This window comes from Vidua macroura, chromosome 5, assembly GCF_024509145.1.
Source record: "Vidua macroura isolate BioBank_ID:100142 chromosome 5, ASM2450914v1, whole genome shotgun sequence".
In the NCBI taxonomy this organism is placed as follows: Eukaryota; Metazoa; Chordata; class Aves; order Passeriformes; family Viduidae; genus Vidua; species Vidua macroura.
The window spans coordinates 61,473,844-61,499,668 of NC_071575.1; the positions used below are offsets into that span (position 1 = coordinate 61,473,844).

Here is a 25,825-nt window from a genome sequence, read left to right on the forward strand (position 1 = left end):
ATGTTTTGCTGACCAGTCCCCCTCACTGCACTGCCAGTGCTGCTTTGCATTATGTAAATGTTTCTCCACTGCTGATCATGGTCATGCTTCAGAACTATTATTCAAAAAATATTAATGCCTTGAGAACTTGTAGCCACCTGCTCTGTTTGTGCGTTGTGCATAGATAAGGCATCTGCAAAAATGCAGATGATCTAGATCTCTCTGATCTTAATCCAGTTTTAAATGCTGTGGAAGGCCAGAAGACCTTAAAAATTATGTGAGAGACAAGAGTCACCTTTCCAAGAGTTTGTTTTCTGATTTTCACATTGCAATTATTTTGTTATTTATTTAAAATGCTGTCATTAAATTAAAATGATAATTGAGAAAGCTTCGTACATTGTCACAGATTATTACTATATTTTAAGATAACTTTTTTATGTTCTTGAGTGAAATATACTGAATATGACTAATTTTTTTTAAAAAATTTCTTTAAATTTTGGCTTTATTTCAGTGGTCTTTTGCTCAGAGAACGAGAAGAAGAACTAGGCTTTTTGTATGAAAAAATAAACAGGCAAGAGATGTTGTGTAGGAATGGAGATACTAAAATGCAAGTTATGGATGAAAAGATCAGTTTTCTGAAGCTGAAGTTAGTTGAGAAAAAAAGAGAGGTTAAATTGTGTTTTAAAGAGCTCACAGTGAAGAATGCCCTGGATGCACATCTGATGAGTCTTCGGATACAGGTTGGTGTTAAAGAAAGCCATTTTTACTATTGTTCTGTATTTTTAAATATAAGGTGATTTAATAGAAAAAAAAATATTTGGATGTACAAAGTTAATTATAACAGCAAGTTTAATAATACACCTGTCTAGCAAAACAGTGATACATGTTTTTAACTTCACATATGTGAGTTTCTATGCTTATGTGTAACTGGCTCATGGTCTTTGTTTCACACATGCCAAATGTTTCCTGGGTGTGGAATTCCAGCTGACCCACCCCACAGCCTGAAATGTCATTATGACTAAGCTGGAGAATGGGAGTCATGGGGGAAAAATGGGACTGTAGATAAAATTTGTTAAAACTGTATTGATGGAGTAGGTGGAGGGGTGGGAGATACACTTAGACCATCACATTTCTGAAATAATAACTCAATTCACACTTGACCCTGAGCCTACTCTGGAAACTCTGCTGCCTACAATGATATAATCCACATATATTTTCTTTTGCGCAAAAACAGCGTAAGTTTTAGTTCTAGTTACAAAATAGCACTAAACAGCTAACAAACTGCAGTGCTTGGGACATTCTTTCCTTGCTTTCTGAAATGGCTCATTTACTTTTGACCTTATCTCCAGATGGTAATTTTTCCCATACATGCCCTGTTAATGCCTGCACAAAATCATAAATTGGGCTGTACCATTGCCTTTCAAACTCACATCAATGGGAGCTGTGGATCACTGTTTAATAGTGCTTGCACTATTCTCTTCTGGCCTTTTGAAGAAATTCTATGCTCTGCTACAAGAATAAAACATAGTACATGTTTTAATACCTCATGCAAATCATGCCCCAAAGACCTTTGCAGGGCCATCACAGATTTAAACGATGAACCAAGGCAGTTAAAAAAAAAAAAAAAAAAAAAAAAAAGAAGACAACTAAAACTAAAACTAAAAAGACCCCAAAGTTTTCAGGTAAGATTTAAAATGAGATTGAGAGTCACTGAGTCAAATACAGTAGTAGCAAAATGCAGATGATTTTTGTGAACTGACAGAATCAATCATGAAACTTTTGCTTTTTCTGTTCTGCATTCCTTGCAACTTTCTCCTTTATGATGATAGTTCATGTGAAACCACTGTTAAAGGGAGGCTATTGGTGGAGGTGCTTTAAATCTTTTTGCAATGTTGACATAAAATTAAAAAATAGGAAAATACCAAGTACTGTGATATTATGCATGCAGTAGTCTTAATAAATGTTCCCAAGTGAGGAGTTTTCCAGTGAAGAATGGCAAATAATCGGTTCTCAATCTTTAAAATTTAACTAGATACTGTGATTACTGAATATTACATGGCTCAAACTGGCAGTTAAGGCGTTCATCTCCTTATGCTCCACCATCCATCATTAATACTCTTACCCCAACTGCCAATAGGAATTAAGTCCAATAAGAAGCAGTTTCAAATTGTTTGGCTTTATCTCCATGATGTAAACAAAAACCATGAGCCCAAATCTGAATTCTTGTGTTGGTTGCCAAATTCATGCTGCTGGTTCTTGTAGTGATTACAGATTTGACCCCATGTTGAAATCTGACTCAGCTTCTGTTCAGTTACCATGGTCACAGACTGTCTGGATTAGGCAGGCTGAATCCTGTACCTGTGCCTCTTTTGTCCTCCCCTTTTCCTACCCTTCCTGCCTCCTTCTGTCTTCAGCAATACCAGACCTCTTTGAAGCAAGTGCTAGTAACATGGACTAGGTATTTTCATTATTATCAATGAAAAAAAAATAAATCGGAAATATTTACAGACTGCAAAAACTGAGCCATAATCTCAGCAGCTGTAGTGCCCATTGGGAAGGGGGAAAAGCCCAGATCAGGGCCGTGTGCCAGTTCAGCAAGAACAAACACTTCACCTGGGTCTCCTACATTCCACATGAGCTGCTTAATCACCAAAGTAATGTATGTTCCACTTGTATGCTTTTCATCAGAAGCTTCCTATTTCCACAAAACATTGGTGAATAGTTAAGCTAAAAAAATACCATCATCTGAAGCAAGACCAGACCTCTTCTAAGCAAGTGCAAGTAACATGGACTAGGTAGGCTTGTTAACAACAAGGTAAAGATTTAAAATTAGAAATATTTATAGGCACTTCTTTACACAAAAAGTACCTGGTGAGACTGTAAGGTGGTTTTCTCTGGCATAAAACTATGTAACTTTTAATTGGGACTGCACATCAAGGGACTGTTCCTGCTGACTGAAGTGACCCATAAAAGCTAATCTACCTTCATGCCTCAATGAGAAATACTTAGCATTAATCATTAATTAGTCCAACACGTAGACCTGCTGAGCTGTCATGGTGCTGTAGATGGGACTTTTATGCCTTAGATCTCAGGCAATATACAAGGATCGTCAGTTTATTTGAGGCATTTGGCAACAACATTTGTTCAGGTTTTAATACATGAAAATCTTCAGACTATGTGACCACATCATAGAATAATGGGACAAGGAGAGAGATAAAGAATTTATCTAGGCAATCTTCTCCCATGGCAGCACTGGATTGCCTGAGAGGGCTAAGCTGTGGTTTCAAGCCACCACTGAGAAACAGGTTTCCCCAAGCAAGCTATCCCAGTCTTTCCTTAACAGTGGAAAAATTTTCTTGAGCTTTAGCCTGGATCTTTCTTGCTGTGGTGTAAGAATATTGGTTTGTATTCTGTCCTCCAGGGACATGACAAATGGACCATTCTTTTCCTTTCTGCAACATTTCATGCTACTGGAAAGATGTTAATCATGCTCCTCTCCCATCCATTCGATAGGCTACACAACTTTGTTTCTTTCAATCAGCTCTTAGTGATTTTTCTTAGATCATTCTTTTTCTGCATTTCTTTTATTTTTGGCAATATAGTCTTTATTTGTCTTGAGGGGCAGTGCCTGGTACCTTTGGCTGAGAGTGAAAGGATCCATTCAGGCATTTTGCAGGTTACCTTCCTGCCTATGTATCCAGGTATGTTGGCACCTTTCTCGACACATGACACAGTGATTCATCTTCATGTTAATGTATGTAACAACCAGACTCTTTTTTAAAGAAAGGGCATCCAACCAGTTGATTTGATTCTTTGTTTGTACAGGCAATTTTTCCTGCCTACATGTAACTACTTACATTTTTTTATTTACCTTTTATTTATTTATCTTTTTGGTTCAGACCTTTTTTTCAGAGAAAGGTAATTTTGCATTTGAATCTTTTCCAAAAAATTCTTAGTCTCTCTGAGCTTAACCTCATTCTACTGATGAGGTATTTACTGTATATTTTAATCAAGAATCCATTTATGTTGCTTGTTTATGAGAATATCATATGAAATATTGAAGCTATAAAGATCAAAATGTATAATACTTACTATTTGTCATCCATACACCTGTGAAATTATCATAGTAGATATTGATCTGGTTTGGTATGACTCAACACACCTGTGGTGCCTGTTATCCCTGTCCTTTTTATCTTCTTGATGCCTACAAAGCAAAATTAATTATGTGCTCCAGATTTATTCTTCAGAAAGAGAAGTTATCATGGTTCCAAAGCTCCATCTGCAACCCCCCATTTTTAAAAATAGGTCTTGTATTTTCCCTTTTTAGTGCTGTACATACCTCACCTACCTTCTCTGTGATTTCAAAAAAAGAACCCAATGTCCACTTTTTCAGACCAGTTGCTTTATCTAGACATGTGTTCCGTCCTTCAACAATTCCTCCTGACTGATTACAGTCCAACATAGAAAAGCCTCTTTTCTACAGTCTTTTCCTATCCCCTGTATCAAACCCACTCTAAGAAAGACAGACAGGATTTTTAAAAATCCTTTTTAAAAGGATTTAAATTTTAAGACTTAGAATCTCTTATGACTCAGATAGTCTTTTCCAAGGAAAACACTACAAATTAGTAAAAAAATGAAGAAAGATGCCTGTAGTCATGTTACTTAAGCAGCCACAGAATAGCATGATTATCTCTAAATGCACATTGATACTTTTGGATTGGCTTGCATCTGATCACTTCCAATTCATATTGCATTTAAAAATAAGGCTAGTATTTACATTTAACATGAAACTTTTTAATGGCTTTTGGACAGTGTTTTTTCTGCAATAGTCCTTCTCTAAATTAACTATTCAGTCCTGCAAATTTTTCTTTGGGGAGCTGCCCCTAATCTCATTAAGATATCACTGCCTCCAACAAGGCATTTTCCCCATAGTTAGTGGTTGAGAAATTTGGCCCCAGATAGAAAAGATCACTCGAAGCATAGCTGCATCCTGCTGTTTGTGCTGGCCCTGCTTTTACATTCTTCCATTATGTGTATTTTTGGGCTTGAGTTTTAGCCATTTGTCAGCAAAATGTAACTTCCAGTACCTAGCTATGTTCAGAATCATGGTTTGCCAAGGAAATTGTTCATTACACTCATCTAAGGTTTCTACTTTAGCTGCTTTTAGACAAAGTGTACAGGAGTGAGTTGTGTGGTGCTTTTTTACTAGGAAAATAAGTATTTAAGTGTTCTGGTAATGTTCCAGTGCTACCTGAGAATATCTGTCAGTTTTCTCTTTTCTAGTTAAATATGACTTTTTAACTTCCAGTGACAAACCTCATCCTGGCAACATCTAAACATTTACTTTATATTTTGGTGACTGTCCTTAACTTTGAGAGCCTGGGACTTCCTTAATCAATCATCACCTGCAGTGGATGGTTAACATTTACACTGAGCAGTTATGTCAATGCTAACAGCTCACTGACAGACAGCCAGGTGCACATCAGAGGACACAGCCCCACCACTGTCAGTCTTGCATGTCCAAACATGAAAACATGGCCCCAGTCACTCCTTCAGCGAGTATTTACCCTGAGCCTGGATGTCCCTGTTGCATATTCTGGGAAGCATTGTTCCATAGGAAGGTCTCACATGGGAAAGGTCAGGGAACACCTGTCCCTGTGAGTCCCAAGGGTACCTCATTGCTCAGTGTCACCTCTGAGTCACTTCAGGACACATGCCTGGGAATGTTTGTGTAGAAAAATTACATGTTTGTAGGGATGAGACCCTCAGTACTGACCAGCAGGGAAGCAGGGCTTTCTATTGTATTGCTGAGGCTGAAAACAAAAAGTAGCCAATAAACAGGTAGAAATTAATTTCTGTTGAACAGCAGGGTTTCATCTGTCCTGCAACTGTCACACTGCAGTTCTCTTTCAAAAGAAAAATTTTATTTGGCTCATAATTTTATGCTACCCACCCTCCTTCCCAGTAAAAGGAACCTTGTCTGCTGAAGTCTCCAGACCAAGGTCTGGGGATGAGTTTCGTGGGAATAAATAACTGCTGAGGCTCTTTGTTTGCTAGTATTCCCAGTGCAGGGACAAGATAAAAAAGCTTGAGGAAAACTATGGTGATGCCACAAATGAGAGCAGAAAGCAAGAAATGGGAGGGAAGGACCCATCTCCACCTGAACTGCTAAAAAGGATTGAAAAGGTAATGTCACTTCTCATATCACAAGCTATCCTGATGTGCTTGACCTCTTTGAGAAAATGCAAATAGTGTCTTTTATTTTTAAAATAAACTTTCTTTAAGAGGAATCAGAATAATTATGATTGGCCATTGTGAACTCCAACCTAGCATCTGCTTTCCCGGTCAACTGGACATGGAACATTTTGACTTCTTCCAGGACAGGCTGGGGAGGGGGAGCTCTGTGAGGTACCCCAGCCTCCGCAGCATCCTCTGCTGACTCCATTCACATCACTGGCACTTCAGTGCAGACCCACCTTACTAGGGGAAGGCACAGAAAAGGCAGCAGAGGGAGATAAATGCAGAATAATAAACTGCGAATAAACAGGGCTGTCAGTCTTTGCTAACTGGCCATGAGCTGTTTCATGACTATCCACGGGCTGTGAGCAGGAGGCAGACCTGCCAGCCTCTTCACGAAGTCTGCTTGTGTGACACAGAAGCAAACACTGCCCCTTGTTAGGGCTGGGCTCTACTGCTTTGCTTCCTTGCTGAAAAAGGAGCCACCGAAGAGAGCTTGGTGGAAGCAGCAGCCAGGCCAGCTGACACCTGACTGCAGCACTGCTGGTGACTGCCCCAAGAGACTTCAGAGGGAAGCATTAGGTCCAATGGCAAGCCAGTTTCAGAGCCCTCTGTGTGGGGGGGAGGAAGGTAAAGGAACAGCTTTTCCTTATATCGTTTTGTCTGTCCCAGTTATAGAAGCACAAAACTCTTCCCACTGTGTTCAGTGTTGGGAGGGGATTCACAGAGGGCTCTGAAGGTGTGAGGGCAGTAGCAGCAAGCTCTGAGCACACCCCAGAGTCCTTTTGAAATCCAGTTTGTGAAGACAGACCCTGAACACAGCAGCTTGAATTATCTGAGCTTTTTGCTTTACTGTCCCATATTCCTTGACAGGACAGAGCTCTGCATAGCCAAGCAGGCCACAACAGAGCCTGCTACCACCAGCCTACACATTAAGAAGGTTTTCTTGGAGTTGTGATAAGTTTAAATGTCTATTTCATTCTCCATGGGATTTAAAGTCATTGTAGTTATAATTTGTTTATGGAGCCCATACTTTTTTTAGCATGAGGAGGGGAAAAGTATTTAAAGCAAGAGATGAAACCTTCCATATGGTGTGACTCAAGGAACCAGAAGATTAAAAAAAAAAATATTACTAGAATAAAGCCCCATTGCTTTAAAGAAAAGCACAGCAAGGCAGTAACAATGGTGTAACCCCTGCCCCCAAAAGGGCCTGGCCAGATATGGAAGAATTGTACGACTGACAGCAACCAACTGAACCAATTTGGGCCTGATCCTTGACAGAGAGGGTGTAAATTTTGAGAAATCCGATAGTGAAGGTGTTAGTTTATGACTGTTCACCAGTATGATTTCAGCAGCTCAAGGCAATCACAGAACACTTTGTGCTGCACCTTCCCCTGTCCTTTCCTTACACTATGTCCTTCTTCTTGCTGCAGATAGAGGCAGAGCTGGTCCAGAAGGAGCAGAGACTGCTGAAGATAGATTTTCTCTGTGAGAACATTTCTGATCTGACGGACAGAATCCGTGCTGTGGTGGACAACGGCAAGCAGGACATGCTGCTGTTTGCTAGGAGGGTAAGAAGGGCACTGCACACTCTGCTTGCCAGCCTGTACAAAATGAAACAATATCTGGGCAAGAGGTGATTCACTTGCAAATTACAAAAGTGGCTGGAAATGTTGAGAGGCAAATCATAAGTTAGTCTTCAGAAATTACAGATAGGAATAGCAACAGTAACACAGATAAACCGAAACTATAAGGTGAATGTCTTCTCTTTTAAAAACAAAGTTGCACCGTAAATGGTAGCTTTCACTAATATATAGAAATAGCTCTTTCTGAAGTAGATGATTAGAAACTTTGTAGGATCTTCCCTTTGCAAATGTACTTAACAGCCTTTCCACAACAAACAGGTCAAAGGCTGAAACTAAATAAGAGAAAAAAGAAATAAAGGAATGCCAGATAAATTCTACTCCAACATACAAAAAGATGAACTTGGTATCTGGCTCAAAATTCTTTTGTTGTTTAGGTAGGGAGAATCACACAGGAAACACCATTTCCAATACAGTTTTAAAAATGTAATTATAGCAATTTGCTTTTAACAGCAAGTAATATTGTTTGGAAAAGACCAAAAATGCTCCTAGCCCCCATATTCCTAATGAAAAAGCTGCAAATTGAGTAGAGCTGAGGGAAAGACAGAAAAAAAAAAATGCTAAATAATTAATGTAAAACAAGGCCAGGGTAGAATTTTTTCTTAGATGTTAGGTTTGGCATACATGAAAGCTTAAAACATATTTTATCATTTATTTTAAACACACAGAGAAATATCATGGTTGTTAACTGTTTGTGAAATTACAGCCATGGGCTAATAACCTACTGTAAGAATGGCAGTGTGCCAAAAGTTGCATTCACAAGTGCTCTGGCTGTCCCAGTTCCAATTAGTCACTTAAAGAGTATTAAAGTTTTTTGTTTTTTTTCAAATCATCTGCACTGAGACTCAAGGATTTCTGTCACATTCCTTTTCTGTTCGTCCCCTTTCCAAGGATAATGCCACAACCCACAGCCCCTTGCATCAGCATTATCACTCAATTATCTCATAGGAACTGGGCTTATTCCAGCTTTATTATGAAGGTAATTGTGTATAAACTCAAAAATAATTGGGATCCCAGGCCTTTGATGGCTGGTGAAGTTTTGCTGTCCAGCTGAAAAGGTCAAGAAGCAAAGACAAATGTGCTTTTCTTTTCTTGTACTGGAGTAAAGTGACTCCTTGAGCAGTCATTTTGTTTTTTGTTCTAAGTGTTTACAAAAATTAAGTAATTTTCAAGAATCGAACTACTATTTAAAACCTTGTCAAGCTGGACTTACTTTCATGTGCCTAATGCTGACCCAAGTGTCATGTCCAGTGAGAGCCTAAAGGGAAGCCCTAACTACAATAGGGAAGCCCTAACTACAATGCAGCTGTTTTGTATTCCAGACCAACGAACTGCAGAGGAAGATAAATCACAAAACCCAGGAGATAAGGGCTCTTTTTGCAGAGTTATCCATGAAGCAAGCACTTGCTATTAAACTCCAGCAGGAAATCAGAGATAAAGAACAATTTGTGATGACTGCTTCATTAATGATAAGTCAAGGCCTTCCCCCTCCTAAAGCAGAAAAGGAACGGTGGAAGATCCTACACAATGAGAAGACACAAAAAGCAGCAGCTGAAGCCAGAGCTAAAGTAAGTTTTTGTCATACATTGCAAGAGCTCCAGGAGCCCAGTACAGATGATGGTACAGAGACAACTGACAACCCACTACAGTGGGTTTGTGGAGTTTTAACTCTAGTCTGGCAACACCACTTGGAACTGGTCATTGAATCTTAAGGAGAGCATATACCAGAAGCCTCATATCTGGTTATTAAAGTAGTTTGTGTGGTCATGTTGTGGCTGAAGGGCAGGGCAGCCATCAGTGGAGTACTGCTTTTCACTGGATTTCAAGGTAAAGCTGCAAAAGGTGGAGTGTGGGGCTCAGGAGAAGTAAGTTTAATGTCTCCCACATACAAGGTACAATGAGCATCAGATCAGAAGCAGCAAGAAATCAGATTGCTGAGCAAAACACTAAGGGTAGGCAGGGCAGCATGGCAGACAGCACTTGAAACCTTACCCTGCTGGACACTGCCTCTGTCCTTGAGATGTTCAGTGATCCCAGAGCAGAGAGCTCCTACGTAATAATAGTTTAGAATAAGAAACTTCTGTCATGAAACTTCTCCTCATGCTGTGACTCAAGTTTCCCTCCAGTGCTGTGGATAAAGGCCTACTCTAGTAACTGTATTCAGGAACAGAATTATTCCTCAGATGTTCAGTGCATAATTACTACGTCTTTTAAAAGTTCATCTAATCTGTTTTCTTGACAAATAAAAAAAATCATGACAGGCTCAAACTGTCTACTGTTTTAAAGGACAAACTCATATCTACACGGTCAAACGTCATGCTTTACTTTTAATACCCCTTCAGCTTTCCTGGCTTGCCAGGGATTAGACTAAAGGTGTTTCATGTGTCACGGATTTTGCACACTGGCTAGGGGAAGTACTGGAGTTTTAAAGCACACAACCCCTGTGTGACCAAGCTGTGTTTCTCTGACAGCAGCCTGCAGAGGAGAAACAAGGTGCAGTGCCCAGCCAGGCCCCCACTAGCCCCGAGGAGGAGGAGGAGGAGGGGCTCCCACTGTTGCAGCCTCACGTGGCTCCCTTCAGACCGAGTGAGCCCCGCCCGAGTCCAAGACATTTCAAAAAGCCTCCTGCAAAGCCATCTGAAATCTGAACAGACGGCACTTGAAGCAGGAGAGACCATTACCAGCTGCTGGATCACAAGAGTCAGTAGCATTTACACTGCACTGAAGGAAGATCTGCTGGTGTTCAGCCAAATTCCATGCTGAAAATGAAGTATTTGTTCATGCCAAAAGCACAGCTAACTGGTCAGTGATCCAGAATCCTTTCTCCTCATATCCCAAATGCAGTGCAGTATTTCCAAGTGCCAAGAAAAGTGAATGATCCTCATGCAATACTTATATTTTTTTTCCAGATGAAGTTTTATTGCATCTGAAGGTATGTTAAAATACATTCATTAAAAAGAAAAGGCTAGAAAATCTTCTGTTATCAATATAATACAAAGTGGCCATCACTTATAGCCATACACCAACATGGCTTTCTGCAGTCTGGAACTGGAGTTTACAATTGCCAGAGAAATTCTAATTATATTAAGAAAAATATTCCTTCTCACTATGCAGTCACTAAAAAAGCTAAAGCTTCACTGATGGCAATGACAAGGGAGTGACCATAAACTTGCCAAATCACTCCCAGGAACTGGATCTTTTTATTTCACTGGTAAGGAACAGGGAGCATCAATGGAAACTACTCAGACAGCATATCAGAAGTTGTTTTGAAAACCTCCCAAATATATAAAATCTTAATGAGTTTCTCTAGTTTAATAGTCTGGAATTTTGTAGAGTTTTTAAAATCCAATAAAGGCTGAAGAAATCCTGCATGGCACAACTTGGCAATTTTCTCTGTGTAGCAAATTGCTATTACCTGTGCCATTTTAAATTAATGGCACAGTTCAGAACTTAAAACAAAAGAGCAAACAATATTGGCTCAGTTACATATAAACAGAAGTTGAAAACAAAGGAAAAACAGCCTGCCTAAGTTGTTTCTGAAGCTGAAGTTTGAACTGTAACACTAGAAGTTGTAAGAAAGGATTATGTAAAACTCCGTCCAAGCCACTGTTAAGATCAATTTCTAAAGCTTTTTACTTATCCTATATTACTTACAATATAGTATACATATCTTAAAAAAAACAACAAAAAACCCTCAAACAAACAAACAAACCTTCAACACAATCTGTCACATGCACTTTAAGGAGATTATATTTTGGGCTAATTACAAAACTGAAAATACTAGAATGCAGCTGTAGAAGCAGAAGTCCTATAAGATAACTGATACCACCACAAAGAATGACTATCTCTTCACTCATGCCTGACAAAAAAAGTCATCTGTTATTCTTACTTGCTTTACACAATCACACCAAGAACTCCATTTATTAATCCAAGTAAACAGTTACTAGTTCTTGTAACCCTGCAATTGGACTGCCTTTTCCAGCATTGTCTTGTTAAAAGAAGTGACATTTATACCAATTTTCACAGAATGTTTTGACACTGTTGTTCCACTTCCTTGACCACTTCAAAATGAACCCACAGATATATTTCAAACCTAGGGTTATGTCAAATGCATTTCTCTAGGATTTATCTAGAAGTCAGTAATTTCAACCTATGTTTGTTAGACCAAACACTGTTTTAGTAGCTCGTGTCACTACTGGTGACTACCCAAAACTGCAGGTTATTTGGGAACGTTGCATTTAAATAAATACTTTTACAGAGGCACCACAGTTTGACAGCCTTCTTCAACAGTACGTTATTTCAGGAGTATTTGAGACCCAGAAGTGTCAGCGTGTGCTTGAGTGCTGTTTCCTCTACAAATCTTGCATTTACATGGTCTTGTTTTTCATATGGATGCACACCTAGAAAAACATGGTGAGGAAGTATTTACAAAATCATACATGTTCCTGTACACTTATCGTTCTGCTATCTATTAAACATCTTCATCTACAATACCAAAAGACAAGGGGTATTAGAAATGTGTTTTCATGCACCCAAAAATACCAACAGTTTTCAGTGGTGCTATTTGGATGTTCATCTGTGGCAAAAACTATCCTATTAGTGGGATGTAAGTAAATTATAACCCACACAGAGGGAAGCCTCTCTGGAGGCTGGACTTCCAAACTGGAAATCCAAACTCAGCTTGAAGCAGAGTGGCTGTGTTAGTGCTAGTCCATGAACTGGCCCAGGGCACATGCTCACATACTACTACATGGTTTAACTCTTTTTCCTCCCCAAATAGGATGATAACCATACATGGAGGCTCTTGGCCCCTGACACTTTCCATCAGCAGAAAGACAACCAAGCCTATGTGTTCAACAACACTGGAATTTTAATAACTCAGTATGTCAGTATAGGCAGGATACATCTGAGTGAGCATCAAAAGGTAACAATCACTGGTCTTCCAAAGTACAGAATTAACACTACCTTGATTCTCTATCTCTGCCAGCATATTAGTCAGGTAGTTCAGTGGCAAAAACTCCACGGGGACGGAGCGTGTCTCAGGGATAGGTCTGCTGCACTGTAAGGGGGAACATTCCGTGTTACTTCACAAAGTTGCACAGTTGCACTAAGGTTTCAATGTTTCTTTAGTGTGTTACAGTCCAGAGAAAGCTCAGGAATCTCAACACTGTCAAAGCCTAAGATTTTAAAACATAGCCTCTGTGCTCTTACCTGCCTGTTTCCCAGCTTCTCGAGCAAAAGTTTCACATATTTCCGTGCTATTAAATTTGCATTTATCGGATGATTCCAGTACTGGCGAACCTTTTGACCAAGAGCCTAGTAAGCAAAAAACAAATCCCAAAACCTGAGAACATAGACATGGGACAGTGGAAACTTAGAAAGAGGAAAAAGGAGGAAAAGCTGACACAAAACCCAGGCTGTAATGCAGATGTGCTTTGCTTTCAGATCCCAATGACAGAGGCTAAAAGGTCATCATGTTTAGCCATGGAGCCTTCCTTTCGTAGCCAGTAACTAAGAGATCACAGTGTGCTCTCAAAATGTGGGAAATCAAAACCTCATCACTCAGTCCTCACCTCAGTCGGCCTGTCCAAGTGCCACCGTCCCACTTGACACGTGTACTTAAGTACTAATTGAACCTTTATCCTTTACTGTGACTGATTTGAATCTATTCTTCCCCCAAAGAGTAAAGTAGATGCCCCATTCCTCAAACCTCCTTCAGCACAGGTCTTCTCAGGCTCATCCTAAGGAACTTTAGACAAACAGAACTCTGGGAAGGAAAGATACTGGGAATGTAAGTTTGGATTCCATTATTCAGGTCATGATCCTGGAAACTGACAACATTGACTCACATTCCCAGAGCCAAAAGAGATTCAAAACCAGGTTTCCCAAAGCTTCCAATCCCAGCCAATAAGCAAAAGAATAGGAACACACTGTGAAATTAGCTCCACCTTCTACTGTTTTCCCTGTGTAGGTCTTCCCTTGCCCCTCCCCTTCAGCTGTACTGCAATGCAGACAGCTGTTCATTTTAGTAAATGCTGCACAGTTTAATGGTGCTTAAATCCTCGCTTTTGATTAAACTGAAGTCATCCACTGCATGTAACCTGCTCAAAATAGTCCAAGTCACCCCAAAATGACCTTTCTGGCAAATGGACTATTCCCAGCATTTTTTCCCAAAGCTGTAAATAGATACAATAAAGCACTGAGCACTGTGCATAGCTAGCAGTAGTTGTTCCCTAAATCTCTCCCAGCTCAGCCCTTCACGTCAGAGCGTGGTTGGAATGGAGTTCCCCACGCACCAGGCCCAGGGCTGGCAACTCAGGGGCCCCATGCTGACCCCAGCTCACCAGCCCTGGCCCAAAACAGAGGACAAAGAACATCCTGTGGAGTTCTCCTCCTCTACCCCTTCTCAAAACTGCTGCCAAATAAAGAAGCCTTTGTTGGAGGAAAATCCAAGCAGCACTTCTGGCCATTTGAACTATAAGTGACAGAACAGAATGAGCAAACAATGGGCAACTCATATGGAAAAAAGCCTGTTCTGCAGTGAGGCATTCCCTGAGGGGGATCCCTGGTGTTCCTCTGCTTCCTGACATCTTGTGCTTCCCCTGCAGTCCTGTGATGTGCAATAAGAGCAAAAGGGGAGAAGGAGAAATGCATCTCCCATTCTGCCGGAACAATTTATGGAGGACCAGTAACCAGCTCTTGTGGCTGCACAAGTCGCCTTGTCAGTGGGTAAGACTGTGAGGTTTAATTGAGAGGAGATCTTGTAATTCATCCCTGCCACAAAGCTGTGGTACAATACAACTTTACAGCTTTTATTCTACCAGCTTTTGAATGTATTTTTTTAAGTGTATAGAACCAATCAGAGGTCACAAGTGAGAAAGACTCCATGGATGCTAAAAAGCACACACAAAACCCCCACAGACCTCCTCATTGCCTTATGCAAATGAGTACTCAGCAGAACAGTGTCAGTCTTGTTAACTTCTGTAGGATACTGAAGACTCTGCAAAACACTGTGGACAAATCTGTAATTTAAGTTATCAGGGTAACCTACAGTCCAGGAGCAGCAGATGGAGAAACTGTGGATGTTCAGGTTATATTTGAATCATGCTCTATTTGAATCACAGCCAAGTCTTTCATTGGTTTGACCCTATGCACAAGGAGGAATTTCCTATCAATTCCAAAATCCAAGAAATTAAATCTAAAGGCATTAGTTACCTCTGGAAGCCTCATCACAATACTAAACTTCAGCTTTTCATTCTGTTCAGTGTCATCCAGATCTATAAGCAAAACAGGAAAAAAGCAAATCAAACAAACAGTAATCACATAACAAACTTTCAACTTTCAATAGAGTGAAGACATTCTCAATAAACATCACCTCCTTAGTGAAATGAAAATTTAAGTTTAAAGTAAATACTTATTTACATGTTTATCATGTGTACAAATATATTTCTGTATATTTGTCCATAACGTCACCATTTTATGTAACAATTTATACTGTAATTCAAATGCACTTTGACTAAGTGCAACTCTTCAAGTTTATAATATTTAATTTATCAAGATCAGGCACAGATTGATACAGCATATGTTGTTGTCACTTTTCTTGGACACTGGAGAAATAGCACATCACTGGGCACAGCTGGCTAATGTTCAGCTACCACTGACCAGCACCCCCTGGGCAGCTTTGCAGCCACTCTGGCCCAGCCTGTGATGCTGTCTGGGGTTGTTGGACCCAAGGGCAGGACCCAGGCACTTGGTCTTGTTGAACCTCAAACAGTTGACATCAGCCCATCAATCCAGCCTGTTCATATCTGTCTGCAGAGCCCTCCTACCCTCCTGCCCAACTTGGTGTCATCTGCAAAATGGCTGAGGAAGCACTTGATCCCCTTGTCCAGATCATTGATAAAGATATTAAACAGGACTGGCCCCAATACTGAGTTCTGGAACCCCACTGGGGACCAGCCACCAGCTGGATGTAACCCCATTCCCCTCCACTCCCTGGGCCCAGCTGTCCAGCCAGTTTTATCCCCAGTGAACATTGCTCCCATCCAGGCCATGATCAGCCAGTTTCTCCAGGAGAATGCTGTGGGAAATGGTGTCAAAGGCTTTACAGAAGTCCAGGCAGACAACACCCAGAGCCTTTCCCTCACCCACTGTGTGGATCACCTGGTCACAGAAGGAGCTCAGGCTGGTCAAGCAGGACCTGCCTTTCACAAACCCATGCTGGCTGGGTCTGATCCCCTGGTTGTCCTGCGCATGCCACGTGATGGCACTCAAGATGATCTGCTCCATAAGCTTCCCCAGCCATGAGGTCAGCTTGACAGGCCTGTTCTTCTCTTTCCAAACATAAAGCAAAAGCTGAGGCCTGGATAGCAGACCAACTTCCTCACACACAGGTGTGCACTTTCACAGAGTCACAGAAATTCCCCAACAAATCCTATGATGATCTTTAGTATTTGCTTTTCTAGGAAGTCTCAAGTGGAAAAACTACAAACTCAGATTCTCTCCACACAGACATTTCTTTGTGTGCTGTGGTAAGGCCAATCACATAGCCTAAGCTCTAACTTTCTCCTTTCAGGTAGGTAACACCATCAGCTGCAGCTCTCACTGAAACAACACTCAAAGGAGAGTTGAGTGTCCTGGGAAATAAAACCTGTGTCCAAGGGGAATGGCTCAAAGGACAACAGTCCCAGTTAGCTGGCTGGTAACAAATGAAACACCATGTTCACTGTACCTTTCAGCAATTTCCTGACACAGGTTTCTGTCAATTGCAAGATGCCATTGTCAATATAGTGCAGAAGGGTGTGCAGAGGGAGACATCGAACGCCAAGACCCAGGTGCAGAGTGTGAAAACCTATGAAAGAGACAAACTTGTTTGGTACAGTATATAGTTTTTTCTAATTCTCTATTTGAGACTGGAATTAGTCTAGCTAAAGCCATCACTTCCCTTGACTTCTGATTCTTTATAGTTGGTGAGGAAATAAATTTATCAAGTCAGATAGTCTTATTTAGAAATCCTTTAAGTCCTCTCAAGTACAATCTTGTCAGAAAGAAGAAAGCTAAGGGAATTGAAAACAGTCATTAAAGTCATACACTGTCACCAAATGTCTCCAAGCTGTTGCCTTATATCTGAATTGTTCTATTAATTTGTCTTTTATCTCGCTCTCTCCTCCTAATTAATCAAAATCTGAGGCCTCACCACCCTAAGGATGTCCTTGCCACACAGACACTCCCACGGGCAGCGTTAACACTTCAGCTTTCCTTTAACATCAGCCTGATGATGGTCTTGTTATCATGTAACATTACTGTGTGGCAGCATTTGCGCCCGCACAGACTGAGGGACAAACTCATACCAAAAGCAGTTTCTATGACTGAAGACAGATCAGGAAATAAAACCCAGAAAGATTCAAACAGAATTGGAAAGCATTAAGATATTAAGATGTCAAGATGTCTTTCCCTAATGAAAATAAGCAAGTGCTTTGAAAATGCTGTAAAGAATTATGAGGAGCTCTAGGAAATTAAAGTCTACTATCAAGACCAGCTTTTCCATCAAGGCTGGAAGTAATCCCTTCAGGGAAAAACTGAAAATTATTAGCAGGGCAAGAGCATGAGAAAAAACACTCTATCTGCTACAGGATAGGATTTTCCCTTGTGCCTCTTGACACTGAAGTCCAGTTGTCTAAATCTTAGTTTTAAGATAAGACTGCACCCACACATTCCACTGGAAACCTCTGTTTAGTTTTCTGTGTTTCTAGTAACTATTTAGTTTTGATTCATTTCAGTTGTACAGGTTTATCAAGAGCCTTTCCCTCTATAACTGACTTGAATAGCTGTCAATACTGCCAAAGCTAACTTCACACATGTGCTGCAACCATTGCTGTGCTGGGAGGAATTTATAGCACTGCTGTCCTCACTCAAGATTAAAACAGCAAAACACAGAACTTACCAGGAGGTAAAGGCATGCACATGCCATTTGCTGCTTCCAGAATCCGACTCATGATGTGGAACACCGCAAACTCTCCTGCACTTCCTCTCTCATCACTGAGTTAACAAAATAGCAACACATTAAGAACCCCAGGCGCCCGCTCTCTCCTGAGAAAGGGTCAATTTGCCATACTGGGAGTGCACTGAATGCCTGCCTTTGGGATGCAGGGCCATGGGATGCTGCCTTGATTACTGAGGTGTCTCAGCCAGCACCAGCTGCCCAGTGCTGCAGACACACAAAGTCTCTGTGGTGTCCCCATCTCCTCCCCCCACTGATGTACATTTACAAGGCTCTCAGCAGTACCTGGAATCAGCAGCAACAGGTAAAACGGTGCTGGTGTGAGTGACCTGGCTTTTACAGGTGTTTAACACCCACCACCTAGCTTAGGCCCACTCCAAACTCAGCAAGTTTGAACTCCAGCCATAACCCTGCCTGTGTGGTTAATATTCCCACTGGCCTAGAGAGGGCCAGCAGGATCCTTAGGAAGAATAAGTGACAGTAACATTGACACAGACAGCAGCATAAGCACTGACTGTTCAGAGGAGTACTACTGATGAAGACCAAAATCATTATGCCCATATTTAAAAGGCAGGCTGAAAACTTTAACAAATCACTTGCTCACAAGCAGAAGATACAGGAATGAAGCTGGTATCTCCTCCAAACTTCTTTCATTATTCGATGCACCAGATTCAGCTAAAACGAAAAAGAGAAAACTGGATGTTTCCAGGAGCCTCTGTACAGCAGGCCCTTGGCCTTCATTCATTCCACACACCAGTTTATGTTAAAAACTTCTCATGGGACTCCTACTAAGTTTTCATTTTTTCCCTAGGGCCTTAAAATGTAAAATTAAAATTTGAATTGTAACAGAATTGCCCTATTCCAGCACTTTAAAGTGCTTCCAGCTTATCAAAGCATCACGCAAGACATACATCAACATAACACATTGTGCTTCTTGGAGATAACTGATCTTAAGCTCTTGCAGCAAATTTTCAAAGATCTGTTTGCCATGAAAGCAAAATCAGCATGTCCAAGTGGCTGAGCAGTTGGCAAGGAACAGTCCCAAGGGCTCAGCAAAAGTGGATAACATTGAAGACAGTGGAATGTTCAGTTTGCCAAGAAGACTATGCAGGAAGAATCACAGATCTAGTCCTGGCAAGGAGGAAAAATGAGACAAACAAATGCCTCTCCTCATCTGTTGTCCCCAGTGAAGTGAAACAATCCCTTGGCTCATGTTGTTGTTCTTTGTGCTCCCAAACTGACATCCACCACACACAGTCAGCATATACAAAAGCCACAAGCCCTGTTCTCACTTGGGCCTTCTCAGCTTCTGCAGCTGAAAGAGAAACCACACAAGGAAGAGCTGAAATAACTTCCTCATCGTTGTCACGTGTAACCAGTTCCACATCTCAGTAACACAACTGAGACGCTTCCTCTGCGCCTTTTATCTCTGGCCCTCAAAGCACAGCAATCAATCAATCCCAGGAAACTCAGGAAACTAGTCTGACCCCTGTTCTGCAAAGAGGTGTCACAAGAAGTTAGGAACCTTTTTCCTCCCTCCAGAGGGTCAGAATCCAGGAATGCTTTTTTCCCACTCTCTTTTCCCCTCTTTTCCCTCTCCATTGTCTGACTCATCACAGGCTCTGAGCAAAAGAGAAACAGGACACACAGGAGAGATCTGCATGCAAAGGAATTTTCATCTTCAGTAATATTCATCTGGAATATTCATCTTCAGTAATGCTCTGAGTGTTCCTCTTGTACCTTGTCCAGAAAGCTCTACAAGGTAGCACATTTCCCATCCACCACAACTTGAGCCAGGCTTGCACAGCTGCCTGATGCAAAATAACTAACTAATACTTGCCATCTCCACACTTTCTAGATGCAATGGAAAGGTCCAATTTAATCTTTCTATATAACAAGTTTTCTAGGAAATGAGTGATTTCCAGTTTCCACAAAAGGGTCACGAGAACCACACCTGCTGCTGGAATGAATTTCACCTCTGGCCAGCACAGAAGGTGCAGCTAAGGCCTCTGCATCAGGAGCTGCAGCTGGATCTGAAGGATCAGTGTTGAAGTGAAGGTTCTTACAAGCTCCAAAATCACCAATTATTATTTGTGCAACACAAATGGTTTTCAGGAGTATGCTACTCCAGAATAAGTATTTTTTGCTTAACAACACAGCATACTGTAAAGCTTTCACAGGGCACAGAAAGCTTAATAACTTCTTAAGTCATAATCATCCAAGCTATCCCAATATACTTGCATCTTGAATACATGAATGTTTGTGACGTGACACCCTCACTCGCTTTGGAGATCAACATCTACCCTTGGCATTGTAGAAAATACATACAGAAAGATAATCCAAGTCTCAATCTTTTTTTTCAGAACATAACACATGAGATAATGTGCATGAGAAAGGGAGCATTATCTGTCTGATGGAAGGAGCACAGGCAGCTTCCTGTCTGAAGTTAGCAGTGGGTGCCTGGGGTAGCCAAGTTAAGAGCTATATGCATAGCAGGGGAGGCCATTTTTCCCTGAATAATAGACACACAGTAAGAAGTTTTCTGGGGGACATACATGAAGCCGTTTCCCTTGGAGTGCTCTAAACTAACAAGAGAACACATGACCATCAGCAAGACAGCACATGCAGGAGGGCCTTGGCTGACAGTGCTATCACCTTGTCTTGAAACATCTACAGTTCCAGGCAATGGTGCCAAGGAAACTGAAGTTCCCCTAAAATAATTGGGAACCACAAGTGCTCAGCTCCCTTGGCTGTTTCTACAGGAAAGACTTCAAAGCCAAAGAAAGTCAAAGAAAAGAACCAGGAGCAAAGGAGAAAAGGAAATGAGGCATGGTCTTGCTGTCTTTCAGATCCCCTCCTGTGCAGTAGTATGACACAGTCCTCCTCCTCCTGAGGAAACTCAAATCCAAATGGTGTCTGCCTTCTGTTCCTCTGCAGCTGAGCCTACATCAGATGACAGCTGGCCACAGACGTCAGGGGAAAACATGCAGCAAATGCAGCGACTTGCAGAGAAATTTCAGCAGTTTATTCAGGTCTGCCTGTTTCCTGTGCCACAGGCTGCCTGCTCACCCTGCCTCTCCTTCCACTTGCTGTCAGGGCAGCAAATGTCACACTGCTTCTGTAAGTTATTTCTCCCCTTTCCTGCCTCACTGAAATGAAAAGAATGAGTGAAACAGATATGGAGTAAAGCTAAGGTAAAGTGATTGCAGAGGAGAGAGAGCCTATGGACTTACAACAACCACTGCAGGAAAGGTGGCACGTGGACTGTGAACCAGGCACACTCCAGCTCTGCAGAGCTCCTCAGCAAACAAGGAATCCCCACTGAGGTGTGTCATTCACACTTCCCCACATTACTTCTCTGCATACAAGAACATACAGTTCTCTGACAGCAACCAGCCTTTGCCTGTTGTTTTATAAGAAACTCTCAGTCCTCCCAAGTTTTGGCTTCTCTGACTTCTTCTGCAATCGATTTACACAGTGACTAAACACCACAGAATCTGATCTCAGCCACTCCTGGGCTCCTGAATGCAATGCAAAATATTTTATGAAAGCAAACAGACAAACTTCAAGCCTCTTCCTGTTTCAATAGTTTCAATAGCTCTGCTACTCTCTGCTGATGCTACAGAGAGCTGTAAGAAGACTCAAACCAGTTCATTCCTCTGAAGAGCTCTGAAACATATAGGATATGGAAAGGTTTGACACATAAGAGTTTTTAATTAGGATGAGGGGAAACACAAGTTTAAAAATGAAATAATTTCTAAAGATTTCCAAACAGTGCCTAAGATGCACCAGCAGAAAGCAGAAGCAAGTTTTAGATTATAAGTGTTCTTTGTTTATAGCAACTTTTCTAAGAATAAGCCTGTCAATTAAGTTGAGAGAATCAGTCCTGAGAGTTTGCTTGTGGGGAGGGCTGAAATTTGTTTTGCAAGATTTAGTCTACAATAATTTAGCCTTGCAGATCAAGGTTGAATAGATGTTTTCACATTTTTTATCTTAGTTGTTACTGAAAGTGAACAAAAAGTTATTAGAAATTGAATAAAAGGAGAATAAATGTTTCACTTGGGCTTTTTTCAGCACCATTTTCAGGTACAAAGCTTTGGTTCATGTTGTACTGTTCCTATTTTAATGAACTACTAGTTTCAGTTTCTTTCCTACACATATACATAAAAGTCTGCCAATATACCAGTGAAACAGCTTGTGAAGTTGTCAAAGTGAGGCCTGAAACGTCAGGGACGGCAGCAGGGCTGCAGGGGTTCAGAGATCGCTGTGACATTGACAGAACAACTGACTCACACAGGACTTTGGAGGAGATGCAGGCATCACTAGCCTCAAGGAAGTTTCCCAAGGTTTTTATCCCTAGAAAACAGCACTGTGGGGAGTTTCTACTGAACACTGGCACAAAGAACAGGATTTACAGTTGCCATGAAAGCTTTTGAGGACTCTGCGTTCTGCATTTAAAGGATGTGATCTTGAGACAGACAAAACCAAGTACATAACTTCTGTGCACAGCAGTTATGGTTTTTGCAGCTTTTTTTAAGGTCTCTTAAGAGGAAGAAAGACAGAAAAATAAGAATTTGGAAAGCAAATTTTCACAGTAATTTACAAAGATTTCTTCATGCAAAACCGTCTTCTGTCACACAGCCCACCGAAGACACTATGTAGGACTGGTGGTGATTAACCCACATGTCAGATTGTAGTGACATCTTTTTTTGTTCATATTTGTAATGAAAGGTGGCACTTTCATAATTCAAGACCTGCAGCAATGTGTTCTACAGGAAACCAAATGGATCTAACAGCTTTAAACTTTCAGGATGAATTCTCATTTTATTTCTGATAGTAGAATATATTTACACAAGCTGTAAATGGAACCATTTCTTCTGCATTCTGAGTGACTGGTACAGCCTTTAAAATAATATTTAAATAACACTAGTTTTCTTTATCCATTTATACAATATTAGGCTGAAAAATATGTTTAAATATCTTAAAAACAATTTCTTCCCAACAAATATATGCTATGTACAACTAGTACACACCCAAGGACCTACAATCCAACAAATACACGCTTGCTTACAATAGTGACTATGAAATCAAACTAACCAGGTTTGCAACGTAATCCAAAACTATTTGGTCAATCTTCTTTTTTCCAACATATTGCAGATGTCTCATAAGGTGATCCTTCAGCTGAGCAACCATCTAGAAAAAAAGCCAACAATTTGTTGTCATTGGGTATCTTCAAAGAAACACAAAAGCTGCAGCAGGTGCAGGGCCTGATCAACAGGCATTGGCTCAACAAAACGTTTCCCCATTGCAAAACTCCAGAGTGAGATCCCAAGCTACTGTACAATCTTGCTAAACTCATCAGCAGATGTGAATATTCAAAATGGTTACTTGGTGCAAATGCAGCAAAATGAATACGAAGTTGAACTTTCCATGATACTGAAAAGAAAAAGCTTACATTTCTCACACCTCTCTGTGCAAAGTCAAGGGAACTGGGTGAAAGAAGGATTTAAATATAACATTGAATTCTAAGAACATAAGTACTTATTACAAACAAATAAACCTGACAGATTTTATGATAGAGAAAACTAGCACAAGTAAAATTTGTGGTAGTTGCCAAGAACCTGAGAACCAGAGTGATTAAAAGCAATTTCAGGTTAAACATTAATTGTGAAGTCATTAAAGTTGGGTGTTTGTTAACAAACAGTCCATGCCACTCCCTACTCTCTCCTTTCTGAAATATTTGCTGACCTCATGTAGCTTCAGATTGCAACTCAAGTCCATGCTGGCTCTTTTCTGAGAATTACTAAGAAGCTCAGAGTGAAGCTGGAGCAAATAAAAATCTCTCTCTCAAGGAACTTATATGTAGAATAATCTCAGTGTGTCAAGAAAGTAATACAGGTATGAGGAAGGCATAGACAAAGTGACCTGCTTTTTGGATCTGTCTGAATAAATGGAGAGGAAGGAATGTAGAGAAACTTCAGAGAATGACAGGCAAAACTTGGAAAAGGGAGACTACTGCAAAGAAGGAAAATTTGACTCAGATATGGACAGGACAGTGTTGATCGGCTCTTCACTGCTGAGACCTTCTAGTGTATGCTGAAGAGTTCGCTTATTTTAAAAGTAAGAGAATAAGAGATAAGACAAGATATGTATTAAGACAGAGGGAGGACAGGTAGAGATTTGGGACAGGATTTATTGCCCAGAAGCATATAGATGATAGATCCTTCAGGGAGATCACTGGCAAAAGAAGAAGTGGAAAAGAAGAAGGGACCTCAGAATGGCCATAGCAGTCACTGAAGTGAGGTAGAAGGAAAAAGAAACAGTAAAAAAGGTGTTAAGTTGAGGACCAAGAAGATCTCTGTTCATCAAATCGAGAGAATAGAGGGGGAGGAATTAACTTACATATGTTTGAAAGGCATAAAGTAGTCCAAAAGTAACTGACAGATTAAGATGACTTTGGTTTCCAGCCAAAGTTATATTGGGAAAAAGAATTTTGACAAATCAACTTTCTATTGCTGTTTTTCCTCTATGCCTTACAATGACCTGCTAAGATAATATCATGAAAATGAACTCTAAAACTTAGGAAGTGCCATGTTTGCCCCATAGGTACCCTGAGTGAGCTTTCACTCAGCACTGGAACTTGAAAGGTCTCTCTTTACACATCTGTGGAGCCTGTGCGTCCTCTAGTGCACATTGACAAAAGCACATACCAGTCCCATGAGCAAATGCTGCTGATAATCCTCCTCTTCAAAGAGAGGGACCAGCCTCGCCTCTGAAACAAGCAGAGCAACAATCATTCAAGCACATGGCAGTACAGAAATAGCACAAGAATTCAATCAGCTTCAAAAGTACTTAGGCGTAGACAAGCAAAAGAAGCTGTGGTTTGACCTATGCAGCTACAGAACTAAGACACTGAAGAATCATGGACTGAATAAGAGAACTGAAAAATGGAAAATAACCCTTTGTCTGCCATCCACTTCTTCTGCTCTTTGATATTTAAGTAAGAGTTATCACAGTGTGGTGACTCAAGAGAACAAGGAGCAGAGAGAACCTTCTGGTAACACCAGTGCTAATGTGTTACTTAGAACCTGTCATTTAAAAACAAACAAACTCTAGCAGCTGCATGGGTTTTCCAAGAAAATGGCTAAACAGAAAGTAAATAGTTCAGGGAATCATCTCCCACTGATTCTCTCCCATGGTCTGGCTGCTTCTGTTACTCAGATTTGCAGACCACTATGAAAAGAACACAACAACTCTAACTAAATGGAAGGAGATTACAGTGTCTACTGAAATTAATAACCTGTATTTCCTAATCAGTGCTTCCTGTCTACTAAAACGAAGGAAGAAAACCAATCTTCTATTTCATGATATAGATAAAACCTACTCAAGATTTTATGGAACCAAGTGCTGAACTCTTTCAAAATTTTCACCTATTTTTGCTCACCTTCAAATATATTTACACCACCACTTAGCAACACAAAGACCTGTGCTGCTTGATTTTAAAGGACTCAAGGACAAATCTACAGGGAAACACTACATAGATGCTTGTTATTGAATGGCAGCTATTTAGAAATTATCTAGTCACAGTTAAACATCTGATTTCTTTATCAATAAGCACCTTTGAAAACATAAAGCTGAGGTTTACAAAGTTTAGACAAAGTCTCTCAAAGTCAGAGCCCATTGCAATAACTAGGAGTGACACAGATGACTGCTTCTAGGGGCTGGAAATGAGTACACTGAAAATTCTTGGTAATAAAAGGACAGAGCAGCACTTACATGAGCATCATGTCACAGCACACACTGGCAGAGCACGTAGAAGGCACTGATGTGTGAACAGCAGGAACATAATACACCACTAAATTCAGTTTTACTTATTTGTAACAGAGGAACTGAGCATCAAAAAATCTCAAGTGTTTCTGGCCTAAGGTAATTCATTAAACCTGCTCGCTCTACACCATGTTTTTTC

The 25,825-nt window shown here is 40.7% G+C and overlaps 2 protein-coding genes across 5 annotated transcripts in view; one reads left to right on the top strand and one right to left on the bottom strand.

The window, feature by feature from the left end:
• Positions 1–14,592, top strand: part of CCDC146 (coiled-coil domain containing 146) — a 69,191-nt gene extending 54,599 nt beyond the window's left edge. The window contains exons 15-22 of one of the 3 annotated variants that reach the window (XR_008437079.1): positions 491–719; positions 6,037–6,165; positions 7,650–7,787; positions 9,182–9,427; positions 10,331–10,791; positions 12,640–12,783; positions 13,542–13,650; positions 14,468–14,592. Coding sequence is in view for 2 of the 3 variants with exons in the window: in XM_053977379.1 (XP_053833354.1) it covers positions 491–719; positions 6,037–6,165; positions 7,650–7,787; positions 9,182–9,427; positions 10,331–10,507 (919 nt within the window). In the remaining variant the exon portion in view is untranslated. Of the gene's footprint in view, positions 1–490; positions 720–6,036; positions 6,166–7,649; positions 7,788–9,181; positions 9,428–10,330; positions 10,855–12,639; positions 12,784–13,541; positions 13,651–14,467 lie in introns of those variants that run through there. The other 2 variants (XM_053977379.1, XM_053977380.1) reach the window with 2 other exon arrangements.
• Positions 11,489–25,825, bottom strand: part of GSAP (gamma-secretase activating protein) — a 44,616-nt gene continuing 30,279 nt past the window's right edge. For both annotated transcript variants that reach the window (XM_053977382.1, XM_053977381.1), the window contains 9 exons: positions 24,570–24,631; positions 22,957–23,052; positions 18,464–18,534; positions 17,803–17,897; positions 16,591–16,710; positions 15,075–15,136; positions 13,071–13,175; positions 12,825–12,918; positions 11,489–12,259 (listed from right to left, as the gene is read on the bottom strand). In XM_053977382.1, coding sequence (XP_053833357.1) covers positions 12,159–12,259; positions 12,825–12,918; positions 13,071–13,175; positions 15,075–15,136; positions 16,591–16,710; positions 17,803–17,897; positions 18,464–18,534; positions 22,957–23,052; positions 24,570–24,631 — 806 coding nt within the window. In that variant the 3' untranslated portion in view covers positions 11,489–12,158. The remainder of the gene's footprint in view (positions 12,260–12,824; positions 12,919–13,070; positions 13,176–15,074; positions 15,137–16,590; positions 16,711–17,802; positions 17,898–18,463; positions 18,535–22,956; positions 23,053–24,569; positions 24,632–25,825) is intronic.